Below are 27,476 nucleotides of genomic sequence, written 5' to 3' on the forward strand. Positions count from 1 at the left end.
AACCACTAGCTAAATCTAGTGTGGAAAACCACTGTGCCCCAGACAATGCATCTAAGGACTCCTCTATGCGGGAAGTGGGAAGGCATCCCTCCGTGTCCTGTGATTAAGTTGTCGGTAATCCACACACATACGAAGGCTGCCGTCTTTCTTCCTTACCAGAACAATGGGAGAGGCATAGGGGCTACTACTTTCCCGGATAACCTGACTATCTAAAAGCTGCTGTAAGTGGGCCTTCACAGCATCATAGTCAGATGGGGGGAGACGCCTATACCTCTGCCTAACAGGCTGATCATCTAACAAAGGAATGTCATGTGACAGCAGGTTGGTACAGCCAAGGTCACCCTCAAAAGCTGAAAAAACGGACTCATGCTTCAACAGGAAAGCCCTCACATGTTCTTGTTCAGACTCTGAGAGTACAGATAGGTCAATAGCTTGAATCTGCTCCTTCACACTACCAACCTGCCCAGTATGAGCTTTAAGAGTAGCTGTAACAGTACTAATTCCCTGAACAACCTCAGTAATGCCTGTAGGAAGGCTTTCGACTGTGACATGAGCCACCACACCTATTAAACTACGGGGGTAAAGTGTAGCACGGGTAAATCCAACATTAACTATGGGGATAAAAGCAGTACCTTGCTCTACATGAACTAAGGCGGGTGAAACAAGAAGACCCTCAGGTAACGAATTGGTAGATGGTTCAAGAAGAACAGCAGATGCGTTACAAAACTGGGGAGAGCAGGTGGCAGGCACTAATTTGACAGTACCCCCCGGTATGTGAATGGGCCTCCGACCCCGAACTTTAACAACCCCCGTCTTAGTTCCAGGGAAATTGAACTGGGCTAGGTGGCAATGCTGCAGGGCTCTCTGCCATGGAGGTGAAGCGTCAACCACTGGTGGGAGGTCAAACAGAGCGGGGCCATGCTGGCCAAATAGCTCATCATAACATTCTCGAATTATATTCATTCCTAACACACCGGGCACTGCAGATGGAGAAGGCTGACCTGGGGGATCCTTGACTACCAACCAGCCACGAGAAGGAATTACCCTTCCCAGCAACTCGACGGTTAACTCTGCATAGCCTGTGTAAGGGATTTCCAAACCATTTGCAGCGCGAAGCTGCAACCAATGACAATGCTGAAGTTGGTCTTGGAAATGATCTAAAAAAAAAACTTTCCACCATAGTGGACACCATGGACCCTGTCTCCAATAAGCAGTTAACAATTACTCCCCCTACCCTAACAGCTACCTTAGGACACTGTCCAACAAGAGATGACACCGTATGGTGTGCCGGGGTTTGACCCTGAAAGCCTATGCTGCCCCCACCCAACGTGTGGCTCTGCACATTGGAGGGAGCTAGTTTTCCGACTGAGAAGGGGGGACAGAGTCAGCCTGACGATGGGTTTGGGAAACTAAGGGCTGTGCTGGAACCACTCGCTCATTGTCACACTCTCTTGCATAATGACCAGGTTTTTGACATCGCCTGCATATAACAGGGGCCGAGCGGCTAGGCCGAACATGGCGTACAGGCTCCTGCAAAGCAGTCAAACTTCTAGTTAACAGATTAATCTGTTCCTGTTGTTTCAGCAACATCGCCCTCAATTCTGCCATTTCTGAACTAGCCGGGTTCACAGGGGAAGAGGGAATATACTGACCCCTGGAGGTCTGCATAGCACAAAGAGAAGGAACTGAATAACTTCTACCTCGAGTGACATCGCTGGGCCTACCTTCCCGCTCCCACCGAATGGCTGCAGCCCGCACCTCTAACATGGACAGCCCTGGGGTCTGACGTACCAACCGCTTTAATTCCCTACGGAGATCAGAGTCAATGACATGCTCTACAAACTGATCACGCAGCAGCAAGTCAGATTGGGGAACTGATTCAGGGGAAGTTTGTTTAACCTTATCCATTAAAGATAGAAGGGCATGAGAATACTCCTGGAGGGACTCCCCATCAAGTTGTTTCCGGGAGAAAAACTGCTCTTGTAAGGCAACATAAGATGTGGAACATCCATATAAGTCTTTAAGGATAGATATAATTTGCTCTGGGTCTTCCCTTACTTCCCCAGGCCTATAACGTATCTCATCCTTTGCTTCACCATCCAAATGATCAAACATAAAATCGGCCTGGTCACGTGAACCCAAATGTCTTGCACGCACACAAGCATTCACTTCTTCCACCCATTCACCAATACCAACACCTGACCTGCCCCTAAACACAGGACATCTTCTTTCCCTAGGGATATACAGCAATCGCTCCTTGTCCACTTGAAGCTGTCGCACCTGCTCCCTCAGCTCCTGTACTTCTTCAGCCATAGCTGAAACAAAAGGGCTAGGTTACTTCTGAGGTGGCCACAAGAGGGTGCGATGATGCGGTGCCTCCAGACAGAGTTGTCAGGTCCCCCGATGTGCCAGCTGCTGCTTTGCCTCTATTACAACAACAAATAAACAGATGGGGGGGAAGAAAAACAAAAACAAAAACAAAAAATGAAAAAAAAAATAAAATGAAATACACGTCTCTGTATACTACACCCTGCCGACTACGCCAGATTGTGACCACAGGAGTCATAAAATAAAGGCTATTGGCTCTAGGGTGCTCAACTACGCCACCTGGGGCCTTTCACACCAAGATGTACTTTAGCTCGACCTCCAGCACCTTGATTCAGACAAGAGGGCTCTCCCACACAGATACTAAAGTAATGACAGAGACGTGGTATTTCAATATAAAAGTACAAAAATGTTTATTAACAAATAATTCAACACCACAGTCTGGGGTTTGTTTCTCCAAGTAGTATGGGATGATACAAATTAAGCCCCCTAGACCAGCCAGAGGGAGGTAGTGGCTGCCACCAGAAATATAAAAGGAAACAAATAATAATTAAATGGATCAGCTGTTTAGGAGAGGTCACCTGTCCTGGAAAAGGAGTGCGGTCGACACCACCCGTGCTGTTGAATCTGCAGTCTATTCACACACGCACACACACACACACACACAGACACAAACACTACAAAAGGTGACCACTGCAAATAGTGAAGTGCTCATTACCACTACAAGTACTGTGAGCAATGTGTGAAGAGAAAGTCTCAGTCCGACGACCGATCCCACGAAACAGCTTCCACACTCTGGTTCTCCGGAACAGAGAAGAAAAGATTGATGTTACTCTTAAACCTAAGTGAAGAACTAAGCAAACTGATGTTAGCGTTACCACAACAAACTACTGGGGCAGCCAATACCACACCTATTACTGAACCACAAAATAACAACAAAAAAAGAAAAACAAAAATGAGGCAAAACTACAATTGCATTACATTCACGGAGGCAAAGCAGCAGTGACAATTTTTCTGCATGGAGAATTAAAAATCCATTAAATACAGTACATATCCTAAACAGGTATCAATCAATAATAAGTGATACTGGTACAATAACCAAGATCTCCTTTTACCTCTAGGAATATCACACTCAACATACACAGGAATCAAACTCCCGGTTACCTTCGTACACCAACCTACATGAAATGATCACACACAGCATAGTTCGCATCCAAAATCACTCATATGTCTTAAAGTTATGGGTTAGTCACATACCCAGGATTTACAGTAAAACGTAGGTCATACTATAGCCGATCAACTTACTATAAACATCCATACACGTTACATGGCAAACATTACTATACTGCTGTGAGCCGTACAGCCACTGTTACCTCAACTCGTATCCCCATGGACAATAACAGACTGCGCGCACAGTGTCTTCAGCCCAGACCTTCGGTAGATCAACCATATACTACCCGGAAGCGTCTGGTACACAGTCAGACATCTGTTGTCAAACAGTTACACTTTACACACAGTCAGCTACAATAACATGTTTGCGATCAAAATGGAATATTGACACATACCCTTCATATGCAACAACACAGCGTACCCAGTATAAAAAGGATGTACGAGCCGAGAATTTACTTTGTTTGCAACCCGATATGCTGGTTTTATACAACATGCCACGGCCGCTAATGAATGACTAGCCACTTACAAGCTAACTAGAGGGCGTGGCTGAAAGGCAGAGGGATACGGTAAGAACAGAGGGACAAACATGCTGTGGCAATTATTCTGCCGGTTACATTTAGTCGGGGACAGGCCTACTTGGGACAAGGAACCGATCCATTTTTAAAATAAAATGCTGACAATTCTAAAAGTGCGCCTGCTAATCACGTCACATTATATTGCAATGCACGAGTTATGAATGCGTAATAAGTCAAATGTTTTTATTTTATTTCATTTCTTATGGGTGCTATGGCAGTGCTTTGGTCTTTCTTGGGGGTGCTGAAGCATCTGCTAGCCCCTCCTTAGCGCCGCCCATGTTTATTACGATTTAAAAAATAATAATTCTGCATCTGTTTTTAGGTGTGCCAGCTGCCACTGTGGATGGCACCGGCACACCCTGGCACACCCGTGGCTACGCCCCTGTTAGTGTTGCTTTTGTTTACTTTTGCTATTGTTGGTTTTCTTGTTCTCATTCTGTCATCTGCCATCACAGATAAAATACAGGCAGTGAGAGCGATGAAGGAAGATCCGTTGACTCTGAACACTGGTGCTGAAATACAGAGAGATAATGATCAAATACAGTGGATGTTTGGAGATGAAGACGCTCTCATAGCTGAAACCAAAGAAGGGACCGGACAGTTTGTTACATTTGATAATGGTGCTGATGGGAAATTCAGAAACAGACTGAAGCTGGACAATCAGACTGGATCTCTGACCATCACAAACATCACAAACACAGACTCTGGACTTTATAAACTACAGATCGTCAGAAGTGGAAATGTCTCATGTCTCAAGTTATTCTGTGTTACTGTCTCTGGTGAGCTACTCAAATCATTCAGAAAACTAATGGACATTTAGGTAAACAATGTGTCAGTCATGAAGGACTATGAGTTTGCATCAAAATCTCCTTCAAGGAAAGTCAGTTCACTCTGTGGCAATATTTGCAAAATGTGACACTTTAACACTAATCACTTCTATAACACTCTAAAGATGTATGAGTTTGCATTTCAGAGATGCATAATAACATTTGACCATCTAATGTCAAATTTAATGTTTCTGGATAGTTAGAGAGCTTTGATATGAACCTTTTAATGCTGAAATGACCTGCAAGTTTCAGTTATTTGAGGTTTTTTTTTTTTTTATCTTAGTTTCTAAAAAATATAATGTGTGTAATTATGTTTTCTAAAGTAAAAAAAAAAAAAAAAAACTAAAGGTACTGTGTTCATGATAATGCTGATGAGGTTTCTAGTTTGATCTTAGATGTTTGATGTATAGGCTATATGTATTATTTCTCTTTGTCACTTTAATATCTTTTTGGTTCATACTGTATTTAGCTTATGAATTTGCAGTTTACGTGCTGGAGCTCAGTTAGCATCAGTCTAATTGCACCATAATATTTAATCTGTCACTACTATATAAAATAATATTATATAAATACTTATTATACAAAATATCTATAAACAAGTGTGTGTGCGATGAGAACAATAGCAATGAAAATGAATGAAAAAGCCTTGCATTAGAAATAGAATAGCAAAAACTATGATGTTGTTTGGATCAGGCTATTACTGTAATATGTGTGTACCCTGAAGTAACTGGTCGGAAGGAGAGGCTAAACTCCTTCCTCTGGCCTAAACTTTTCTAAAAGTAACATGTCAACTTTTATATGATCATAGGATATTAAAACGGTAAAATTTACAATATTTTGAAAAACAATGTACAAGGTGATGTGATGTAATGCAGTTTTAGTTAAAACAACCCCCCAGATGGCGCCATTTATCAGTTAAATATTAGATCAGATAAATATTTGAGTTTATCTGCCTTCCAGGCTCCTATAGGTTGCTTTATCCTATTCAGATGATCCCAGTTGTGTTCTCTAAAAGGGTCCTAAAAGATTTGAATGGATGGTTAAGCTCTTTCATATGGAGCAAAAGACGACCAAGGTTTAAGATGTCAGTCTTACAATTACCAGGATCCAAAGGGGGTTTAGATCTACCCAATATATGAACATCAGTTAGATGCCCATTTGAGAAATATTTCTAATTGGATAACAAAAGATGTCTCCTCAGTATGGTTAGATATAGAAACAAGTTTATCCAAATATTCATTACCAGACGTATTGTTTTTTAAAAGTTTTAAAATCATTAAAGAAAGTTGTGTTAATCCTGTTACTCTTAATACACTTAGAGCATGGCGGCTAGTTAGACACCTGGAGGGTATAAATTTACTTCTGTATTTTCTCCAATTTTACATAATCCAGATTTTCAACCAGGAATGATGGATACTGGCTTTAAGCTCTGGTGTGAAAAGGACATTGTTAAGCTACAAGATTTGTTTACTGATAATAATTTAATGTCATTTCAGCAAATAATGGATAAATAGGAGTTATCAAAATCAGAATTTTTCAGATTTTTACAAATTAGGCATTTCATCCAAAAGAGTACAACTTTAAAAGACAATTTTGAAATATCTCCAGTTGAAAGACTGCTTTTTCAAACAACTGGGAGAACATGGATTAGCCTTTTCTATAACACTTTATGCTCTACGAATGGCACTGACTCACAGAATATTAGAAAGAAGTGGGAAAAGGAACTATCAATTCTGATTGATGAGGATGTTTAGGAGGAAGTCTGGGAGTCTGCTAAAAAATATATATCAGTATGTAACCGTGCAAGAGCAATTCAGCTGACAGCTTTTAACAGTTCCTTTTCCTCATTATGTCTTAAATGTAAGACCGTAATTGGTACACTGACTCACTGTTTATGGTCATGCCGTTTGATACAGGATTACTGGTGTAAAATACTTCGTGAAATGCAAAAGATTTTAAGTTTGGATCTAGATTTAAACCCTTTGTCATTATTACTAGGATTGCCTGATAGTAAGGTAACTTCTCTGGCTAACAGAAGGCTCTTTGATGTCATGACGTTTTCGGCACGGAAAAACATTCTTTTGCAGTGGACCTCTGATAAAGCCCCCTCTGTGAAGGGTTGGCAAAAAGTGTTAATGGAGCTATTACCACTGGAATACCTTACTTGTATAATTCATTCAAAGACGGACCTTTTCTACAAAGTATGGGAACAATTTGTAAATTAGTTGGACCCTGGGATTGCCAATATTATGCTGTTTGGATTTCATGGATGAAAACTTCTGTACTTCTGAACGATGAGAACTTCGACCAATATATTGAAATTTGGACAATTGAGCTGTTTTTTTATTTAATTTTTTTATTTTTTTTTACTTTGCTTGTTTTAGTTCTTTCTTTTATTAAGATCAAAATTAGTGGATGTTGTTGATGTCTTGGTCTATTGTGACTTGCAGTTTGTGGAATATCAATAAAAAAAATAAAATAAATAATTGATGTATATTACATAATTTAAATGCATTGACAAATAACACAAATTCATCACACACACGCATACATATACACAAAATGAATTGTCATTTAAATATATATATATATATATATATATAAGGCCTCTAACACTAGCTTGCTCTATTCTTTTTCTATTCTATCTGTTTTCTTTTTATTTATTATATAATTTAAAAAAAAAAAAGTGCTGTGTGTACTGTGTTGAGCTAACTGAGACTTATAGCACTGGCATAGCATTGCTCTTTTGTTGATTTTGATTGCTTCCATTGTCCTCATTTGTAATTCGCTTTGGATAAAAGCATCTGCTAAATTACTAAATGTAAATGTAAATATGTATAGGGTGTTCTGTTAAGGTCTAATTGGGTTTTTGAACTACTGTAATATGGAAAAATATATAATCTGTCTGGAAACAGCTTCTACAAACCAACAGGTTTTCTTGCTGACCATGTGCTGTTAGACCACTCCTGCCACCGAAATTGCATCATCCTCCTCTTCAGTGCCCTCCATGGCACCGAAAGACACCACATCTTGAGCGTCGGGGGAGGGGTGGAGATCAGCGGTCATGAACTGCACTGGAAGGGGACCTGCAGCAGGGGGGTGAGGAGCACATGGGCACTGATCCTGACAGATCCTCATCAGAAACTCGGGGCACTTTCCTCCTTGGCTCAAAAGAGGCTGCAGAGGAAGAGCTAGTTGGGCGAGTTTATCGCCTTAGACGATGGCCACACAGAGCCTGAGAGTCCAGAGAGTAGGGCAGTCCGATTCCCCCAAGCGCCGCCTCTGCGTGGGCGCGACCCAGGCAGAAGACGCATGATTCGTGGCCATCAGAAGATTCGATTGGCTCCACACAGGAGAGGCAATCGCGAGTCATCTTTGTTTCCGAAGCTCACCTGAAAACACAGCAGGGGAAGAGAAGGCATGTCCAGCGTGTGTAGATCACGGTGAGTAGTCTTGATAATAGGCTTCTTGCTTCTCTTAGAAGGTTGGCTGAAGAAAAAGATTCTGAATGGATGACGTACAAACACTGCCTTATATAGAGTGGGATTGCCGCTCATATTTTGCACGCTTGAACGCCATTGGCCAGTTTCACTGGCGTGATTCAATAAGGCTTCAGTAGTATTTGAGGAAAGGGTATATCCCACAGCAATGGTTGACACCACAGTTCCCTTAAGGTAAGGTTTTTGTTATTGTTGTTGTTTTATCTTCTGAAACAGCTTTTGGGGTTCAACTATCTTTTTTCTTGAGATTTAGCTGACTGCTGACCAGAACAAACAGTGTTTGATGTAACAAAAAAAATTAGTTTTTCGTTTGAATTTCTGAATAAATTGAGTTACAATTGAATTCTTAGAGTTTGCGAAGCGCAGAACCAATTTACATATAGTCTGTAATGATATTTTCCGTTGGCTGTTCAGATGAATTGAATATGTAACCTATTGTCATTTGAACCTAATTTTTTTTTTTTTCCTGTCCATGATGAAGAAGGTCTTTATAAGGTTATGAATATTGTGAGATATATAAGCCTAAATCCCCCCTCCCCCACCCCTTATTTTTTAAATTTTTTAGTTGAATTCTCATTGTGAACACTAGAGAGCACTAGTCCAACAGCGTAACCCATGCTATTTTTATTATTTTTTATTTTATTTTTTTTTTAGCATGGCCTTGTTAGCAATGACTGTAATTATAAAATTTTGCATACAAAAGCACCTTTCCATTTACGGCCATCCAAATGCAGTCATGTAGCCTACTTTTTTGGCTGATGGAAGCCATTTTATCGGAGTGATCGGACATTGACTCATGTGGTTGTGAATAAATTGAGGTAGTGGTTAAAAAAAAAAAAAAAAAAAAAAGTGTATTACTGGGAAAACTTCACTGTTTTGAAAACAACTATTAATAAAATAAAAAAAATTATAGCCTACCATACAGTTTTACAACTTGCAGTTAGTTGCATTTGTTATTAAAATGATTTGTTTTTGTCATTGATGTTGACAGGTAACAAGAAGTTTTTCAGAAAAAAAAAAAAAAAAGTAGTTAGAACAGAATAGATAATTCTAATTAGACTATGCAATGTTTTGCTATAGTTCAGAAAATAGCTGCTGAATCTAATTCTCCTGTTTCTTTTACTCCGCTGTATTCAGTATTTTTTATACAGTATTTTAATCATCATTAAGATGCTTTATTTTTTAAGCTTAGAAGCTGATCTAGCTTATTTAGAGAGAGACAGATGCATATGCCATAGGATAGAATATCATTAATGTATTAGAGACTGTATGAATGCGTTGGTTGCTGTTACGGTACTAAATCACCTTAGAAGGCCGGATACCCAATTAATGTCCAGGGACCAAGAGAGGAGTAAAGAGCCAGAGCCTTTGAATTAGAATTCACTCAATGTATTGTTCACCAAACAGAAAATGTAATTACTCACACTTGAAAATGCCCATATATAAATTCACATCCGTATTGATTAAAATACAAACTGCGTAGGCCTGCGCAAACAATAAGCAATCAATATAAAGAAATAATATACAGAGATACTTAGATCTTGCAATGAGATAGTTCTTAGTTCTGATAAGTCCCAATAGTTCCAGGGAAAAGTCTACTTGAAAGGAGGGATAGGTGCAGACAGATGTTCGGACTCGGTGTAATCTTCACACGGAGACTTGAACAGGCGGATGTCCGTAGATATGTCCTCGTCTGTGTAGTGATGCACTGGATGTGTGATGTGCTGACAATTCTTGTATAATTCGTGAGATGTGTGTGGTTCTATAGTAAATAGATAAAAGTGCAATTAGTTTCCAATGCGATCGGTGTAACAGGTACCGAGTCATTATAGCTTCACATGACTAAACACGTGAGAGAAAGTAAACATATAAAGATACACGAAAATGTTGCAGCATTTCTTTCATAATTGAAGAAATGTGTCAACACATCTGATAACATATCAGATCACAATATTAAGATGAATAACAAATAAACAAACACTTACAATCGTCAATGACGCACACGGAAAAAACCCAATGGGTAATACCAACGAACTCCGAAGCAAATCACAGCATCAGCCGACCATCCGCGTGGAAAACTTCAGTCAGTGTACAATCTGTATACTTATGTCCCATCCCCTACGCGAAGGCGTCAAGTCAACCTCATTTTTATCATTTCTGACAACAATTGCAAGTTATCGTCTTCTCTCTGCAGCTGCATCTGATCTCTCAATCTCTCTGAACTCGCGAGACTCTCTCTAACCACGCCTACTCAGCTGACGCAGTAACTAGAATAAACTGATTGCGATAGAACTATTATAATTAAATAAATTTAAATTAAGCACGTCCTTTTGCACAATTAATATTTCACATACACATATGATAGGCCTATGTTCATATTTTACATATAACGGCTTGATCTGACAGAATTGTTTTTGTCAAGCATCAGCATTTATAGATTCAGTAGTTTATTTCACATTAAAAACAAGGAAGTTAAATTGCGGAAGTGCTTTCAACCATATGCTGTTCCGTGTCCATGCCTCTACTTATTTCACTTGAGAATCCTATTTCAACAGCCATTTATGAGCACTATTTAATTAATATTACAAATTTAAGCTAAACATTTAAAAATTTGCAGTGCACACTACAGTCTCTGTGTTCACAGTGTCTCAGACACTAATATTTTAGCTGAATCACTGTCTGGCCATCTGGGTTTTCAGTATGGAGATAAAGGTTAGGGTTATCATTGTTCAGTATTACATGACATTGTGGGTGTATGTTAGCACAGTTTGTTGTTTTCTTGGGGCATCTGGCAGAGCGTTAGGACCCAGAAGCGAAGATATGAATTAATATTTTTGGGTAATTCATTAAATATCGCCGCTAAAAAGTAACTAGCACTCCGAGTAGTTTTAGAGAAGAGTACTTTGTACTTTTACTTAAGTAATGTTTTGACACCAGTACTTTTACTTGTAATTGAGTATTATTTCAGCAATGTAACAGTACTTGTTCTTAAGTACAAATTTTCAGTACTCTTTCCACCACTGCTGTTCACTTTGAATGTATACAAATTTTAATCATGCTTCATTAGTTTTTTAGCATCTGAAATCTATTATTGACCAAATTAAGTGATTAACTCTTTCCCCGCCAGTGTCACAGATGGGCCAGGCTCATCCACCACCCAATCACAGCCAGTGGTGGAAAGAGTACTGAAAAAATATACTCAAGTAAAAGTACCATTACCTTCCAAAAAATGTAGTGGGAGTAGAGTAAAAGTAATTGTCCAAAAAAACTACTTGAGTAAGAGTAAAAGAGTAGCCTATTTAAAAGTACTCATGAGTATTGAGTAGTGAGTACTGAGCTGTGAATTCAACCCATTCTCACACCCAACTCGTCACATATTGAAGCTTGGTCAGGACCACTTGGCGTCGCTTTTTGACGCTCAAGGTACCCCTTAGCGTCATTTTTCGACTTGCAGGGTCCTCCGTTGCTTTAAATAGGAAACCCTTAGCGTCAATATGCCGACGCCAAAATGGGAATTTTATCGTCATAATTAAATTATATATTGGGTAATAACATTGCCATTATTGCATATATGTTGGGGTGTGATTTTTCAATGTAAACAGCCACAACAGTTTTATTTATATTACAATATTTACACATTTGTGAGCACATAACCCAACCCCTGCCCCTAAACCTACCATTTGTCAATAAAACACAAGATATAACAGGCAGATACAACTACCGTCATAATTTATTTAAAAAATATGAATATTCCAAGTCTTCCGAGGCAAAACATTTGATTTGTGAGAGGAATAAACGCGATTGCCGTCTCCGTCCGCCGTTAAGCTCAGCCTGTGTGCTGCAGTCTGTGAGCGAATTCAAAAATGCCGCCAAAAGAAGCCTTACGTCAGCCTTGGTTGTGAAATACTATTGGTTCTTGTGTGTCTCGTGACCGATTGCGTCATGCTGTTCTGACAGGCTATTGGCTCTTCTGTGTCTCGTGACCAATTGCGTCATGCCACGGGACTGGAGTATCTTTTGAATGAGATGTGAGCGCGTTAAGAAGAGCGGGATCATTTTCAGCGTTTGCTCTCTTCTTCTCACAAAGACTTCGTATGGCTTCAGAAGACTTGGAATGCAACATGACTTGTTTGTAATGCTTTTATACTGCTTGTTTATGGTCAGTTTTTGCAATAAATACCTGTGACTGCACTTATATTTGCCTGTTACGTGTTTTATGTTGTTCAGAAGTGGGTAGGTTTAGGGTAGGGGTGGGTTAGGTGCTCCAATAAAAGTATAAATGTATATAAAATGATTTATAAATTTTTTACAAATGCATGCAAACCATTAAACTAAGACAAACAACTGAAAACAACGGAGGATAACGTGTTGTCATTTTCCATAAGCGTCTTGACCTGACGCATAAAGCAAGTAACTGAAAGTAATGGAGATCCTATTTTGTCATATAATGACGCCTAGGGGCACCTTTGGCGTCTTCATAGTGACGCGAAAGGCGTTTGACCATGCTTCAGTTTTTGACGCCTTGGGAGTGAGAATGGGTTGGTGAATTCTACCCCCTCATAATAAATGCTGTACACTGCAATTTATACATTTTAAAAACGCTGTACATTCTGTAATTAACATTATCATGTTTGTCATAAAGAATGAAGAATATCTATCATCCAGCAGTTTTAATTTTGACTGCCAACACTTTAAAATACATCAAAACAGCACGGAAACAGTATTCAGTTGAAGAAAAGATGAACCTTATTCTCAGTACAATCATCCCCATTTAAATCATAAAGTTTGAAAAAATAGATTTAAAATCATGTGTAAGGCCACTGAGACAGTATGCTGTTGTTGCACATAAAATATTAATGTTTAGAACAGTGCAAATACAAACTCCATTAGAAACTCATAGTTCAGCATCGCACACCGTGATATGGGTTAAAATGAGAGCCCATTTCTCTCCAAAACGATGCCAGTTTTAGCGTTTTGCAAGAAAGAAATAAGAATATACTAAACTTGATAATTTATGTTACAATTTTAACATAAATGCACATTGTTCTAGAAGGATGGCATCATGCTATACCTTTTACAAATTTAATCGAATTGTTATGCTGATAATTTAATTTGTAAGGAAAAATGCATTAAATAGCGAAGTATTTGCGCGCAAGCACCTGCAATTCTGGCCAAATTAAAATAAGTCGTAAAATGCTACTTTGCCAAAATGTTTGCAGTTAGTTTTTAATATTACATTCTTGAGGACTCCATGCTTACATTTCTTTTCAGGAGCACTAGTCCTCCTACTTAAAAAAAAAAAAAAAAATTAAAAATAGGAACAGACCTTCTGATCAATGACAGTAGGGTCATTCCTGGGATTCGGTAACATTTCAACTTGGAATATACATGTTTTTCAACTACATGTGATTCAACTTCTAAATACCCCACATCATTAGGCACATATCAAACCTCCAAAAAATATTCATCATATTTTAATATATCATATTCAAAATATCATATTTTCCCACCTCAGGCATTAAAGACCTTTTTTCAATTTGAGCCTTTTTCCAGCTTTTTTTTTTTTTTCTCAACCCCGTAACGAACAAAATGGGATTGGTTTAAAAAGGATTTTACACAGAAATCATTGTAAAACAAACCTACTGCTCTTCGGTCCCAGATAACAATTTAATGATAACAAATGTAACATTTATCATCCTTTTCACATTTTTTATATGACTGAAGCTAAAAATACACAAATTGTGTGTCTACAGTCTCTTTATTTTTGTAAAAAATATTTTTAATTTAAAATTTTAACTAAAACCACAGTTTTATTGTTTTAGCCCTTGTTGAAGGTAATCAGCAAGAAATACTTTTGTTGTTAATTGTCTTCCCTATATTTTTCTAAAAATATTAATGTGACAAGGTGTGATGGGGTTGAAGACTGTAACACATTTGAAGGGATACATTGCCTTAAATTTACATTTCTGGGTTTTTTTTTCTCTCTCATATTGTCCCCTTGTTTCTGGATCTACATACCTGCATGGCCAACATTGTCTTTCTGCTGCGAATGTGAGCACAATTTCTGATGTATGATGCTTGTCCACGTTTAAGTGGACATATGTCAAAAATTCTATTTAAAACAAAAATATGAGTTGTCATGATTTTGGAGTATATATATTTACTGAAACCATGAAATTTTTTCATTAAAATTATTAATAAATGAAGCAAATAACTCAGCCCTGTCACAAGTTTACAACCCTGTAACAATGAGAAATACGTATATTTGTGATGGCGTTGTGGTTTTTCACACAAAATGGCCACTGCTCATCATGTAGTGTAGGAGCGTAGACCATATATGGCAGCAATAAAATAAACACATTGTGTATACTTATGAATGAAAATAAAATGTTGTAAAAGTAATAATTTTCCATCTTAATTTTATATGACAGGATTGAGTTGTTAGGCTTGACAGTACCCTCTCCGACCATAACATGCCTCAAAAATATGAATAAACGGTATGATACCACTAACCATTTTCTGCACCACTATTAAAGAGACCTGAATGAAGTCACATATGAGTGGAGACCAAATTAATATGGGCGAAGAATGGTTAGTGTGACGGGGTTGAGTTCAGACTGAGAGACATGACTTTACAGTCTGTTTTTTTATCAAATATTTTGCTTTTTTTTTAGAAAAATGTTTTTTACAAGAAAGGAACAAGTAAATGCTTACATTGTTGCCAAAAATTAAAAGTTATTAATTATAATGGGCATCCCAAAGTTTTGTGAAAAGCTTCTAACAATTCATTTTGGTGAACCACCACTTTAGAAACTCTGGGGGACTGATATATTACTGAATGCCAGGAATGACCCAGAAATTAACTTTCCTATTGATATTTGACTCCTTAAAGGTTTTTTTTTTTTTTTTTTAAACCCTTGTAATGCCATTTTTCTAACTTTATTAAATGTATGTCATCTTTTGTGCCAAAAATTAGATTTATAAACTTTTATCAAAAAAGTTTAACTAAACAATGAATTCAATTAAAATAATAAGATATAACAATCAGGAAGAATAAGTTTCCAGTCAAATGAAATCAGCATCAACAATTCATCTTTGCATGGCACAGAAGAGCACAAATGTGACATTAAGGAATATTTACAGAATTTAAGAAATTTTTGACAAGACTCAGAGGTGGCATTAATGCATCTCATAATAACAATGTTATGAGATTAATGTTTTAAATATATACATTTCAATGAATTATATGACTCAATTTATACTTTAAAAATGAAACAGAAACTGCCAGTAGGTGGCAGCAAGTCACTGTCTTTGTCACTGAATCATTCATTCAATCGATTTGTTCAAACGGCTGATTCATTTAGGAACGAAGCAAGTGACTCTCTTTATGAATGGGTCATTGAATCATTGACTCACTAGATTTGTTCAAAAGCAAAGATTCATTCATAAACAAAACAGCGCTGTGTCAAAGACTTGCGCAGAGGCTCAGCTGTGGCTTTGTTTTTTAACTATTTTTGTTGACAAAAGTGCAAAATAGATAACAGTGTTCCTAGAATGTAAGTCATTTATTATTAACTTTTGTATAAAATCAAAAATGTATAAACCGTTGTATAAATTCAATTTCACATTTGCAAACTCTCTATAATCATTAAAAAGCTGTTACCCTCCATTCATCGCTATCTCACAAACTTCCATTGTAATGAATGAAGCTCTCTACACTGCACACTGAATATATTATTTACATCGTCTCTACACTTTGTTTGTTACAATGAATGACAACAACTGCAGTCTGCCTTCACGATCTGTGCTGAGGAGCACGACGCGCAGCGATAAAGAAGCATTTATGGGTGATTCTTCAATTGGGGGAACTTTTATGTCCCCAGGTTATACATTAATGTTAAAAATATTATATTATAAAATAAATAGTTTAGTTAATTCAAATAATATTTATTGCACCACCAAAAAATGTTATACACTAAAATCAGTATGATTTCCATTTTTAAAAATGTTTTCATCACTAATATTTGGCTACTCAGGCCTTGTCCCCAACCCAGACTTTAAAACTTATCTGCTCTGAAAATATGGTAAAATGTTATCAGTTCATTAAAAAAATCACAATATATGTTTAAACAGTAACTTAAAAAGGCACTTGATGCATAATTCGGGTTCATATCTGTGCAATTTGTGAATATTTTTAACAATTTAGTATTGTCCACAACAATACTGTCATTACCGCGACAGTCTATGATTACAACAAGGATATTTTTGAGGGTAAGACTTGTTTATGCCATAACCATGGAAATGAAGACTAGCAGTAGTAGATAAGGCATGGCTTGTGACAAAAATGATTTATGACCCTTGATTTATGGCTTTTTTGACCTTTGTGACCTTTCCCCCTCCCCCACATAGCGACCACCCACATAGCGACCCCCCACGTCATGTTGACCCCTTGACCCCTTTAATGCGTTCCAGATGTGAGGAAATCGGAGAAGCGTGAAATTCCTACGTCATCCGGGGATGAGATATGTTGTTTGTACAAGTGTAAAACCATAAATGAGCTGTCAAGTGTTGGTTTGAAGATTTTACGGTGGGGGTTTGCCCATCTGTGGACCACGTGGTGGTTGCATTCCGAGGCCTGGTGTGTTATGGACTCTTTCTCTCTCTATGGGAGATGTATGTAAAAGGATGAACAGATTAAATTTTAAGAGGTCAGTTTTAAGATAGACATATATTCTGATGACTGTATAAAATGTAATTAAATAACACTCCTAATAATGAATTGGGAATGAATTAAAACCCTCTTACATTTTTCCAAGATAAAATATTTCCTCCTCTCAAGGAACCCCATTCTTCAAATGAGAGGTTCTGAAAAAATTGTGTTTAGTTTAACTTGGAAAAGTCCTCTCTCTCTCTCTCTCTCTCTCTCTCTCACTCTCCGTCTCTCACACGCACGTGTGCGCATTCAATCGTCCCGAGTCTTATTTTCTTCTATTAAATGAAAATAAATTATGCAATTACACGCAATATAAAACATTTACACTAGTTTTAGGTAACAAAACATTTTGTAATGAGGAACGGGCGACGTCGAAATAAGAAAAGGAAAACAATATATATATTTTAACAGGCCAACGATAAGGGCCATTGTGGACCCGACACGCCCAGACATGACAAATTTCTGTGTTTTATTCACATTTATTTGTATATTTGTACTTGTATCACATAAAATTTAAGTTTCTACATTATATTTAGAGCCTTTAATATTTATAGTGTATCATCCCCTAAACCTACCCAGCACAGTAAACTTTCTTATTTTTTACATTTTCATAAACATCATTTAGTATAATTTAATAAAAAAAAAAAATAATAATAATAACATTTTTAAAAAAAAAGCTAATTTATTAAAATGTTTTAATTTAATTTATAAAAGTGCTTATGGGTACAATCATTTAGAGTATTACTACACTCCATAGACAAAATTATTTTTTACTGTACACCTACCAAAATTCTGCATACAACCATTTTTAATAAAACATATATTTTTTAAGCGTTCTGAATTATGAGGACTCAAGAAGTTTCATCATAAGCCCCATTGTCATATCAGTGTAATACCTATATCATTATACAATTTTGTATCATGATAAGTCATATAAACAAGCATGTACTTAAACATTTCAAGCTAAAGAGACTTATCTCTATTTTAAAGAATATGGTAATAAATTATTATATATGTCATAGTAACAAACGTTACTGAAGTAAATCATTTATCATACATTTTGAAGTATTCAACAATTAATTAAGTTCACTGAACTTATAAAACACATAATTCTCTTCTTTTAAAGAAGGTGGTAAAATAAATAAATAATGTGATTATAAATAACATACTGTATAAAAATAACCATTTAGTTTTACATTATTCTGGGAGCGATGATGATTGTCCGAATGAGAGGTTGAAGTAGGAAAAGCCCTCTGTCCCCTTTCTCACCCTCACCCTCTTTGTTTCTCTCTCTCTCTCTCTCTTTCTCACGCACACACACACACACACACACACACACAGGCGTGCTCATGTTGGTTTTATGTTTTCTGGGGATTTTGTACTGTACAAACTGTACACATCACACAAAATGTTCTGCATATGCTTTACTTTTTATTATTAAATATCGTTTTAAGCAATCTGAATTATGACGATTCAAGAAATTTCATTATAAATCACATCTACATTGTTATATCGTGTAGCTTCCATGACACTATACAAATTTGAGTTCTGATAAATCATATAAACAAGCACGTACATACATAAACATTTCAAGCTAAAGAGACTTATCTCTATTTTAAATAATATGGTAATAAAATGTATAGGACACCATAGTAACATGTTACTGAAGCAAATCATTTATAATACATTTAAACATGTATTTAGCATTTATTTAAGTTTATTGACCTTATAAAACACATCATTATCTTCTTTTAGAGAAGATGGTAGCAAATAAAACTGATTATATATGTACGTGCTTGTTTATATGATTTATCAGAACTCAAATTTGTATAGTGTCATGGAAGCTACACTGATATAACAATGTAGATGTGATTTATAATGAAATTTCTTGAATCGTCATAATTCAGATTGCTTAAAACGATATTTAATAATAAAAAAGTAAAGCATATGCAGAACATTTTGTGTGATGTGTACAGTTTGTACAGTACAAAATCCCCCAGAAAACATAAAAACCAACATGAGCACGCACGTTCGTGTGTGTGTGTGTGTGTGTGTGTGTGTGTGTGCGTGAGAAAGAGAGAGAGAGAGAGAGAGAGAAACAAAGAGGGTGAGGGTGAGAAAGGGGACAGAGGGGCTTTTCCTACTTCAACCTCTCATTCGGACAATCATCATCGCTCCCAGAATAATGTAAAACTAAATGGTTATTTTTATACAGTATGTTATTTATAATCACATTATTTATTTATTTTTACCACCTTCTTTAAAAGAAGAGAATTATGTGTTTTATAAGTTCAGTGAACTTAATTAATTGTTGAATACTTCAAAATGTATGATAAATGATTTACTTCAGTAACGTTTGTTACTATGACATATATAATAATTTATTACCATATTCTTTAAAATAGAGATAAGTCTCTTTAGCTTGAAATGTTTAAGTACATGCTTGTTTATATGACTTATCATGATACAAAATTGTATAATGATATAGGTATTACACTGATATGACAATGGGGTTTATGATGAAACTTCTTGAGTCCTCATAATTCAGAACGCTTAAAAAATATATGTTTTATTAAAAATGGTTGTATGCAGAATTTTGGTAGGTGTACAGTAAAAAATAATTTTGTCTATGGAGTGTAGTAATACTCTAAATGATTGTACCCATAAGCACTTTTATAAATTAAATTAAAACATTTTAATAAATTAGCTTTTTTTTTAAAAATGTTATTATTATTATTTTTTTTTTATTAAATTATACTAAATGATGTTTATGAAAATGTAAAAATAAGAAAGTTTACTGTGCTGGGTAGGTTTAGGGATGATACACTATAAATATTAAAGGCTCTAAATATAATGTAGAAACTTAAATTTTATGTGATACAAGTACAAATATACAAATAAATGTGAATAAAACACAGAAATTTGTCATGTCTGGGCGTGTCGGGTCCACAATGGCCCTTATCGTTTGGCCTGTTAAAATATATATATTGTTTTCCCTTTTCTTATTTCGACGTCGCCCGTTCCTCATTACAAAATGTTTTGTTACCTAAAACTAGTGTAAATGTTTTATATTGCGTGTAATTGCATAATTTATTTTCATTTAATAGAAGAAAATAAGACTCGGGACGATTGAATGCGCACACGTGTGTGTGAGAGACGGAGAGTGAGAGAGAGAGAGAGAGAGAGAGAGAGGACTTTTCCAAGTTAAACTAAACACAATTTTTTCGTAAACCTCTCATTTGAAGAATGGGGTTCCTTGCGAGAGGAGGAAATATTTTTCTCTTGGAAAAATGTAAGAGGGTTTTAATTCATTCCCAATTCATTATTAGGAGTGTTATTTAATTACATTTTATACAGTCATCAGAATATATGTCTGTCTTAAAACTGACCTCTTAAAATTTAATCTGTTCATCCTTTTACATACATCTCCCATAGAGAGAGAAAGAGTCCATAACACACCAGGCCTCGGAATGCAACCACCACGTGGTCCACAGATGGGCAAACCCCCACCGTAAAATCTTCAAACCAACACTTGACAGCTCATTTATGGTTTTACACTTGTACAAACAACATATCTCATCCCCGGATGACGTAGGAATTTCACGCTTCTCCGATTTCCTCACATCTGGAACGCATTAAAGGGGTCAAGGGGTCAACATGACGTGGGGGGTCGCTATGTGGGTGGTCGCTATGTGGGGGAGGGGGAAAGGTCACAAAGGTCAAAAAAGCCATAAATCAAGGGTCATAAATCATTTTTGTCACAAGCCATGCCTTATCTACTACTACTAGCAGAGGAGCACATGTCAGCCATGGAAGAACAGTGATATTTTATTTCTGAAAAAGTAAGTAATTTAATCATGAATTCCTTCTGATCATGGAGTAGACTTATTCAGCGTCATTACCATAAATGCTGTAGCAGCAATATTTTGATAAATATATATATATATTCACATGATTTATGTGTATTTAAAGTTCTTTTTGTATTAGCTGTTGAGTGATGTTAGCAAAACCATGACCTAGCATCTTTTTTCCTGAAAAAAAATTAAAATGTCATTACCGCAACACGTCATTACCAACACACAACTTGTTGTGATGGTAATGACAAGTGATGGTGGTAATGACATGTTCTGTGTCACTATCTATATCATATTATGTGTTTATAAATTAAGTTAAAGAAGCATAATAGTGTGATTTTGCAATGAAACTTAAGTGAGATGCCTTACTTCCTAAAACTATTTTTTCTTATTTTTTAACCAGAATGGCTCCCAAGAAATCAACTGAAAGGTCTAGAGATTATAGAAAAGAATTGAAGGAAGATCCAGTAAAATATCAGCAGTACATTGACAGAGAAAAGGAAAGATACAAAAGAAGAAAAGAAACAGGAAAGCTTATAAGAGATCTGTCAAGAGGGCGGTCCTTGGAGATATATAGTTCTGGATGTTCATGTTTGGTCAACTAGTGTGCAACTTTTATGCGTTATTAACCCAAACATATAATATTTCACCTAATGGTAATATTCATAGTTATGAAATGTTTATGAAGGATATGTTTATGCTGTTTATCCCATTGTGACAATTGATTCTCTAGAAAATATTGCATGGTTTCTGCATGATTGAAATAAACATGTTCAAGTTGATGGTTGTGTCATATTTATATACATCTCCTCGCATCTGTCCATTTCTTTCAACAACACTCACCAGAAGTCATTATTTAAGCCTTTAAATTTGCTTTATGTATCAGTGCACTTTTCATTTATGTCATTACCAAAACACTATGTCATTACCAGAACAGTATGTCATTACCGCCATGTTGCTTAATTTACAGCAAACATACCTTTAAAACTGTTTTATGTTCAATCTTGAGGTGCTACATGAAAAGCCTAATGAAATACTCATCCACCTATTCAAAGAAAAAACATCTAAAATTAATTTTCCAGAAATTAAACAAATGTGTGCTTTGATGAACACAGAAAAACACATTTTGATGGTAAGAACAAGAAAATATATGTAATTCGTTGAATGGAAACATTTTGTTTTTTATACGTATTATTGAAGGTTAACAATGTTTGCAAGATAAATGAGTTTAAATGATCTCCTTGATAAATTCTTTGCATTATGAGACTTTTTGATGTTGTGATGGGAATGACGTTTTGCAGTGCCAGTTGGCAAATAGATATAAAATACTCAAATTATATTTAAGCTCAGTCGTGGCCATTATTATATCTTTACATCAAAGGATGTAAACATTGTCTTGACATAATTCTAACAAAATTCAACCAAATTTAATTAATCAAAATGTAAGATGGCAAAATAGCCCCCAATTGAAGAATCACCCTTATACTGGCTGCAGTCTGCAGGTATTAAATGGCAAAAGACGGCATAAACACAGCGCTACGTTTATATGCAGAACTGGGATCGCTTTCGTAGTCTTTTGAATGGATAAAATATAGAAATCACTTTAATTTCCAAATAAACCTAACCAGTTGGAAATGAAACGCCGTCCCCCCTCGAAATTCACTCCCCGGAAGTCTTTCTAGCATGTAAACTCTACTGACTGTGATTGCAACATTAATGAATTTGATCAACTTCTCGTGACAACGCCTGCGTACACCACCTCTTCCTCCTGTTTGATTCCCTAAAAGACACAAAGATAGAAAGAGACACGTGTCAGATCTGTTAATTTTTTTTAAAAACAGCTGCAAAAGTGCGAACATTCCGTGCGGTAGTCTTTTCAGCATGCAATTTTTTGTGAGTATGAATTTGTTTGCGTGATTAAGATAAAAAATTGAGCTGTATGGATTGAGCTGTTTAGATTATTATGTATTATGTACATTAGTTTCAAATGTTTTATTAAGTAAATGCTTAATTGATATTTATTAAAGTATTTACTTCATATTATTATTATTATTATGAATAGTACTTGACATCACACCTTTGGACGTTCTGTTGTCTTTTCTTCCCCCATGTGCTGTATGTGACCTAGTTTTTCCGTCTATGTGTAACGACTGTCATTTGGTTCAGGTGTGTATTGTTCAGTTGCCTGTGTATTTAGTTCAGTCTATCTTGTGTTCCCTCGTCCAGTCTACTTGGTAGCTACGTGTGCATCCTGTCCGTCCTGTGTTTGCCCTATTGTGGATTATTAAAGACTATTTGCATCTATCTTCGTCTTCTTCGTGCGTTTATCTTACTTTATTGTGACAGTACTAGTAATAAAAATAATTATTATTATTGGTTTTTATAAATTTGTATTATTGGCTTTAATATCATTCAGAATTAATATTGTTACTGTTGTTTGTATTATTACAGAAGAAAGAAGGGATGGATGGTTATGGGACAAAAACATCTAATTGAATAAATATGCACTAATGACGCAGTCATAAATTCGCTTACCGATTTCTGTGCTTTTTGTTTGTAGAATGTCGTATCAGCGTAAGTGATCTCTTCATTATGAGTCTGATCTGCTCCTACAACTGTAATTAAATCAACACAAAAACAACAACAAAACTCAATCTTAAATTTGCTTCTTTCTAAAACAAATTAAATAAAATACTTGACTTTTTTATTGTTTTATATTTTTACATATGTGCAGTAGGTAACACTTGCCTTCTTGGTCTGTTTTCCTGTGTTTCCAGTAGATGAAGCAGATTCCGACTGCAGTGACAATCAACAGAAATACAGCAACAGAAATCAATGCTATCAGAGATCCAGCACCTGGAGAATGTGAAGGAGGGGGTGAAGTAGACCGTGGACCTGATGCTGTAACGGCTAAAGAGAGTTTGTAATATACATATATGCTACTTCAGATTAAGCTTTTGCTGTCAAAAGATGGCACATTTTACCATTCACATACCTGCACATGTGTGACAGAGTTGACTGATGTCCAGGTGTCTCGTCTGGTTGCTGATGGGATTGTTGAGCACACAGCTGTAGGTGTTTTATCCTGATATTCCACCTCCAGAGGTAGAGAGAGACTGATGCTGAGATCAGACACACTGATGCTGGACAATAAACTGTTTCCTTTGTACCAGGAGAGAGTCACATGACTCACATTCAACACTGAACACAACAATGAACAATTCTGCTGTGATGATGAACAGTTTGAAGAGTTACTGCTGATGACAGGAACAAGCAGACGAGCTGGAATAAAGAGAAAAATATGTTTGAAAGAAAAGACATAGTTGACTTCTTAAAATGCTTCTTGATGTAGGCTATTGTTCAGTAATTTGCCTCTCTGGGATCAGTTCTTCCTCTATGATGCTCACATTTCTGGAGTTTAACACAAATCTAGTAACAACAGTTTGATCTATGGATTCCACTATATCTTACATAATTCCTGTTAAAAGACTAAGATAATGATGGAAAGAATTAGATGACTAACTTTTTAAGACTAGTCTAAACAGTTTATGCAACCGGCCCCTGATTTTACAATTATTAAGTATTCTGTGAAATTGCTTTATAGTCCATATATATATATATATATATATATATATATATATATATATATATATATATATATGTATATTAGGGGTGTGCAGCGGAGCCATTATTTGTATCTGTATCTGTATCTGTGACAATCTCAAAATAATTTGCATCTGTATCTGTATTCGGATAGATCCTGAAGTGGGCGTGGCTTAAACCGGAAGTTCGTCAAATTACATGAAAATACCATTTTAAATGCAAATCTGTTCAATTCGTAGTTTTCATTTAACAAATATGCCTTGTATAACTAAATAAAGTATTATTATTTAAATTATAACTGTAAATATCTTCTATTTAAAACTTTATCAAAAAAGAAAAATAACTTTATTCTTCTTATTTTCCAGTGAAACTTTGTGTACAAATTTGACAAGAGACAAGCATCCATAATCTTAAATAAGAGCACTATAGAAAAAAAAAAAAAAGAAATAGAAATGGAAAGAAAGAAAGAAAGCCTATCATAATAAAGCTCGCTTGAACTTTAAGTAACTTAGATCATGTGTTGCGGGAGTCTGTGATCATTTACCAGTTTTTTGTTTTATCAACAGAGCGCAACAAATAATTTGGACCATCCAAAAGCCTTGATCAAACATCGCTTTTCTTAGTCTTGTGTAATTAAATGTAATGCCATTCACGAAAAGGGCAAATGTAATGCGTTTTTACACTCATTCACTTTACACATCCAGGCCCATAGCCAGCTATGAGGTCCAGATCTCCGTAAATGTTTCATGTTCAAAAATAAAATGAAAAATTATTTAAAATCATGTCGCTGAATAAATTAATGTGGCTGACTCGCAGCAGCTGCGAAACGCAGGAGTGAAGGAGCTTGGCGCAAGTACAGCCTCCGCTCCGCTCCGCCATGTTGCCAGATCTAGTTAATATAAGCGTGGGATATATACGTATAACAAACATATTTAATTATTGATAGTTTGTGTTATATTTTCATGTATTTGCATTTGTTCTTGTAAACTGTGGGAGTGATGGAGGCATATCAAGTGTTTTTGAACTGAAGGCCAAATCATCATAGTTACAAAACTGGTAAGAAGCCCATCTTAACTTTAGTTTTACCACATAGTACAGTAGACAGAACAAACCTGTAATTGTGACTCACCATAGACAGTAACATTGAATCTGTATGTGGTCTCTGTGTTGCCTTTGATGTTTACTTTATAAAGTCCAGAATCTGTGGTTCTGGTGTCTGTGATGGTCAGAGATCCAGTCTGATCCAGCTTCAGTCTGTCTCTGAATCTCCCATCAAGAACATCAGATGGAGATAAGCTTACAGCCTTTTTATAGATTTCAGCTATTTGAGTCTCTGGATTTCCAAATGTCCATGTTATCAGAACATCTGCCTGCAGTACAGTAACATCTGTGTTTAGAGTGACTGAATCTCCCGCTATCACCGACACTGACTTTGCCTTCACTGCATCTGTAACAGAGAGTTTTTCAGTTGCATTGAAGTTCTTGTTGAAGTAAAAATAAATAGCTTAACGTTGGCTTAATCATGCTTTAACTTTAAGCTTCCAGTTTTGAAATGATCACAAACCTTTCTGGCTTTCACATTGAAGAGAGACTCTTAAAACTAATGCACTGAATGTGAGAACAAACACAGACTAGATCTGACAGTGATATCCTAGTTTGAATTATTATTCTGGTACTATACAAATGTTTAACACTTACCAACCAGATGGCAAAAGCACAAACAGCAAAAAAACAATAAGTAAAACATTTTCTGCAGCAGTTTAGAAAAGTAGAAATGTATAAAAGTCCTGAAGTGAGTCTATAATCACTAAGATGAAAACTGCTCCAGTCGTGTTAGGTTGTATCTCGTGGGCGTTGTACTTCAGTTTTTTTTTTTTTTGGTTTTGTTTTTTTCTTTCCTAAACCACAGTCTCTCAAGTTTTTGTTGAGTTGTTGAGGTGTATGTATTAATGATACTGTGCTGACCTTAACACATTCTTTTTTTGGTCTAGATTAATTTAGTAATCTAGTCTAGAAACAAATCCTATAGTTTATTTGCCTGTCTCAAAGCAAAACATATTATATATATTGCACAAGTTAATTTGCGGCCAAAGAAAGGGAACATTGAATGGTAACCTTATTTGCTTCTCTAAGTTTCTCTAAAAGTCTTGATGTTGATCAGGTACTGTAATATGCTGGCTATAAATGGAGAAAGTTCAGCGCTGCTGCTGCTCTTATGCTGAAATGGTGGTGAATACTCAATGTTAAGAAGAGTTTTTAGCTAAAGAGTCAGCCAAAAACTTTAATCTCTGATAGAAAATCTAGTTATTTTTAAACAAAAAAACAGCATGAAACACAACAGCAGAATCCATATATGTTCCATAGACAGATGAAGCACAGGTGTAAATTATCCATTTAACAGAAGAAAATACATCTTCTGAAGTTGCCCATAAATAAGAATATTGCTGAACCGAAACAAAGTTTTTCAAAGAGAAATGGTGCAAGATTCCTCCTGACCACTGTGTTGCAAATACAGGAAACACTTGGTGGAAGTTACTGCAGCCAAAGCAGAAACAACCACTTGAAAAAAAAAAAATGCTCTGAAATTGTATCTTTTGTATGTGTTTGTCTATTGTGTACTTGGCTATTATACAAAAAGAGCGTGATTTGTAACTCTTATTTCTTATATTAGTTAAATACCTCTGTAGTATTTTTTGCTTTCACATTTTCAGTATCTTTGAAGCTATCATTAAACTGTGAGTTGCTCTTCATTTGCATAAAGTTAAACATACTTCAACTTTATCATGTCGCTGGACACGCCTACATCGTGTCACCAATGGTCATTGTCACTTGTGTCACCAGAAATCCCCAGCTCTCAATTAAAGTGAATGAGATCATGGCTGTGTCTGAAATCGCCCCCTATAGGCCTA

At 36.1% G+C, this 27,476-nt stretch overlaps 1 protein-coding gene and 1 long non-coding RNA gene across 4 annotated transcripts; one reads left to right on the top strand and one right to left on the bottom strand.

Moving 5' to 3' along the window:
• Window positions 1-19,932: 19,932 nt before the first annotated feature.
• On the bottom strand, window positions 19,933-27,046 carry LOC131531390 (uncharacterized). Of its 3 annotated transcripts, none has more exons than XM_058762107.1 (6): window positions 26,266-27,046; window positions 25,697-26,014; window positions 23,960-24,246; window positions 23,713-23,820; window positions 23,500-23,579; window positions 19,933-22,744 (listed from the first exon to the last, which is right to left on the bottom strand). In XM_058762107.1, exons 1-4 carry the CDS (start codon window positions 26,312-26,314, stop codon window positions 23,806-23,808), a joined length of 669 nt encoding a protein of 222 aa, XP_058618090.1. In that variant the 5' UTR covers window positions 26,315-27,046; the 3' UTR covers window positions 19,933-22,744; window positions 23,500-23,579; window positions 23,713-23,805. The 3 variants fall into 3 exon arrangements, with proteins under 3 accessions (XP_058618090.1, XP_058618088.1, XP_058618089.1); XM_058762105.1 differs by having other exon boundaries at window positions 23,713-23,874; XM_058762106.1 differs by lacking the exons at window positions 19,933-22,744; window positions 23,500-23,579 and having other exon boundaries at window positions 23,591-23,874.
• On the top strand, window positions 22,736-23,964 carry LOC131531409 (uncharacterized). The gene is made up of 4 exons (XR_009268682.1): window positions 22,736-22,857; window positions 23,093-23,130; window positions 23,525-23,538; window positions 23,742-23,964. It is a non-coding gene; the product is annotated as an uncharacterized LOC131531409 (long non-coding RNA).
• Window positions 27,047-27,476: the final 430 nt, after the last annotated feature.

The sequence above is a fragment of the Onychostoma macrolepis genome, chromosome 22, assembly GCF_012432095.1.
Source record: "Onychostoma macrolepis isolate SWU-2019 chromosome 22, ASM1243209v1, whole genome shotgun sequence".
In the NCBI taxonomy this organism is placed as follows: Eukaryota; Metazoa; Chordata; class Actinopteri; order Cypriniformes; family Cyprinidae; genus Onychostoma; species Onychostoma macrolepis.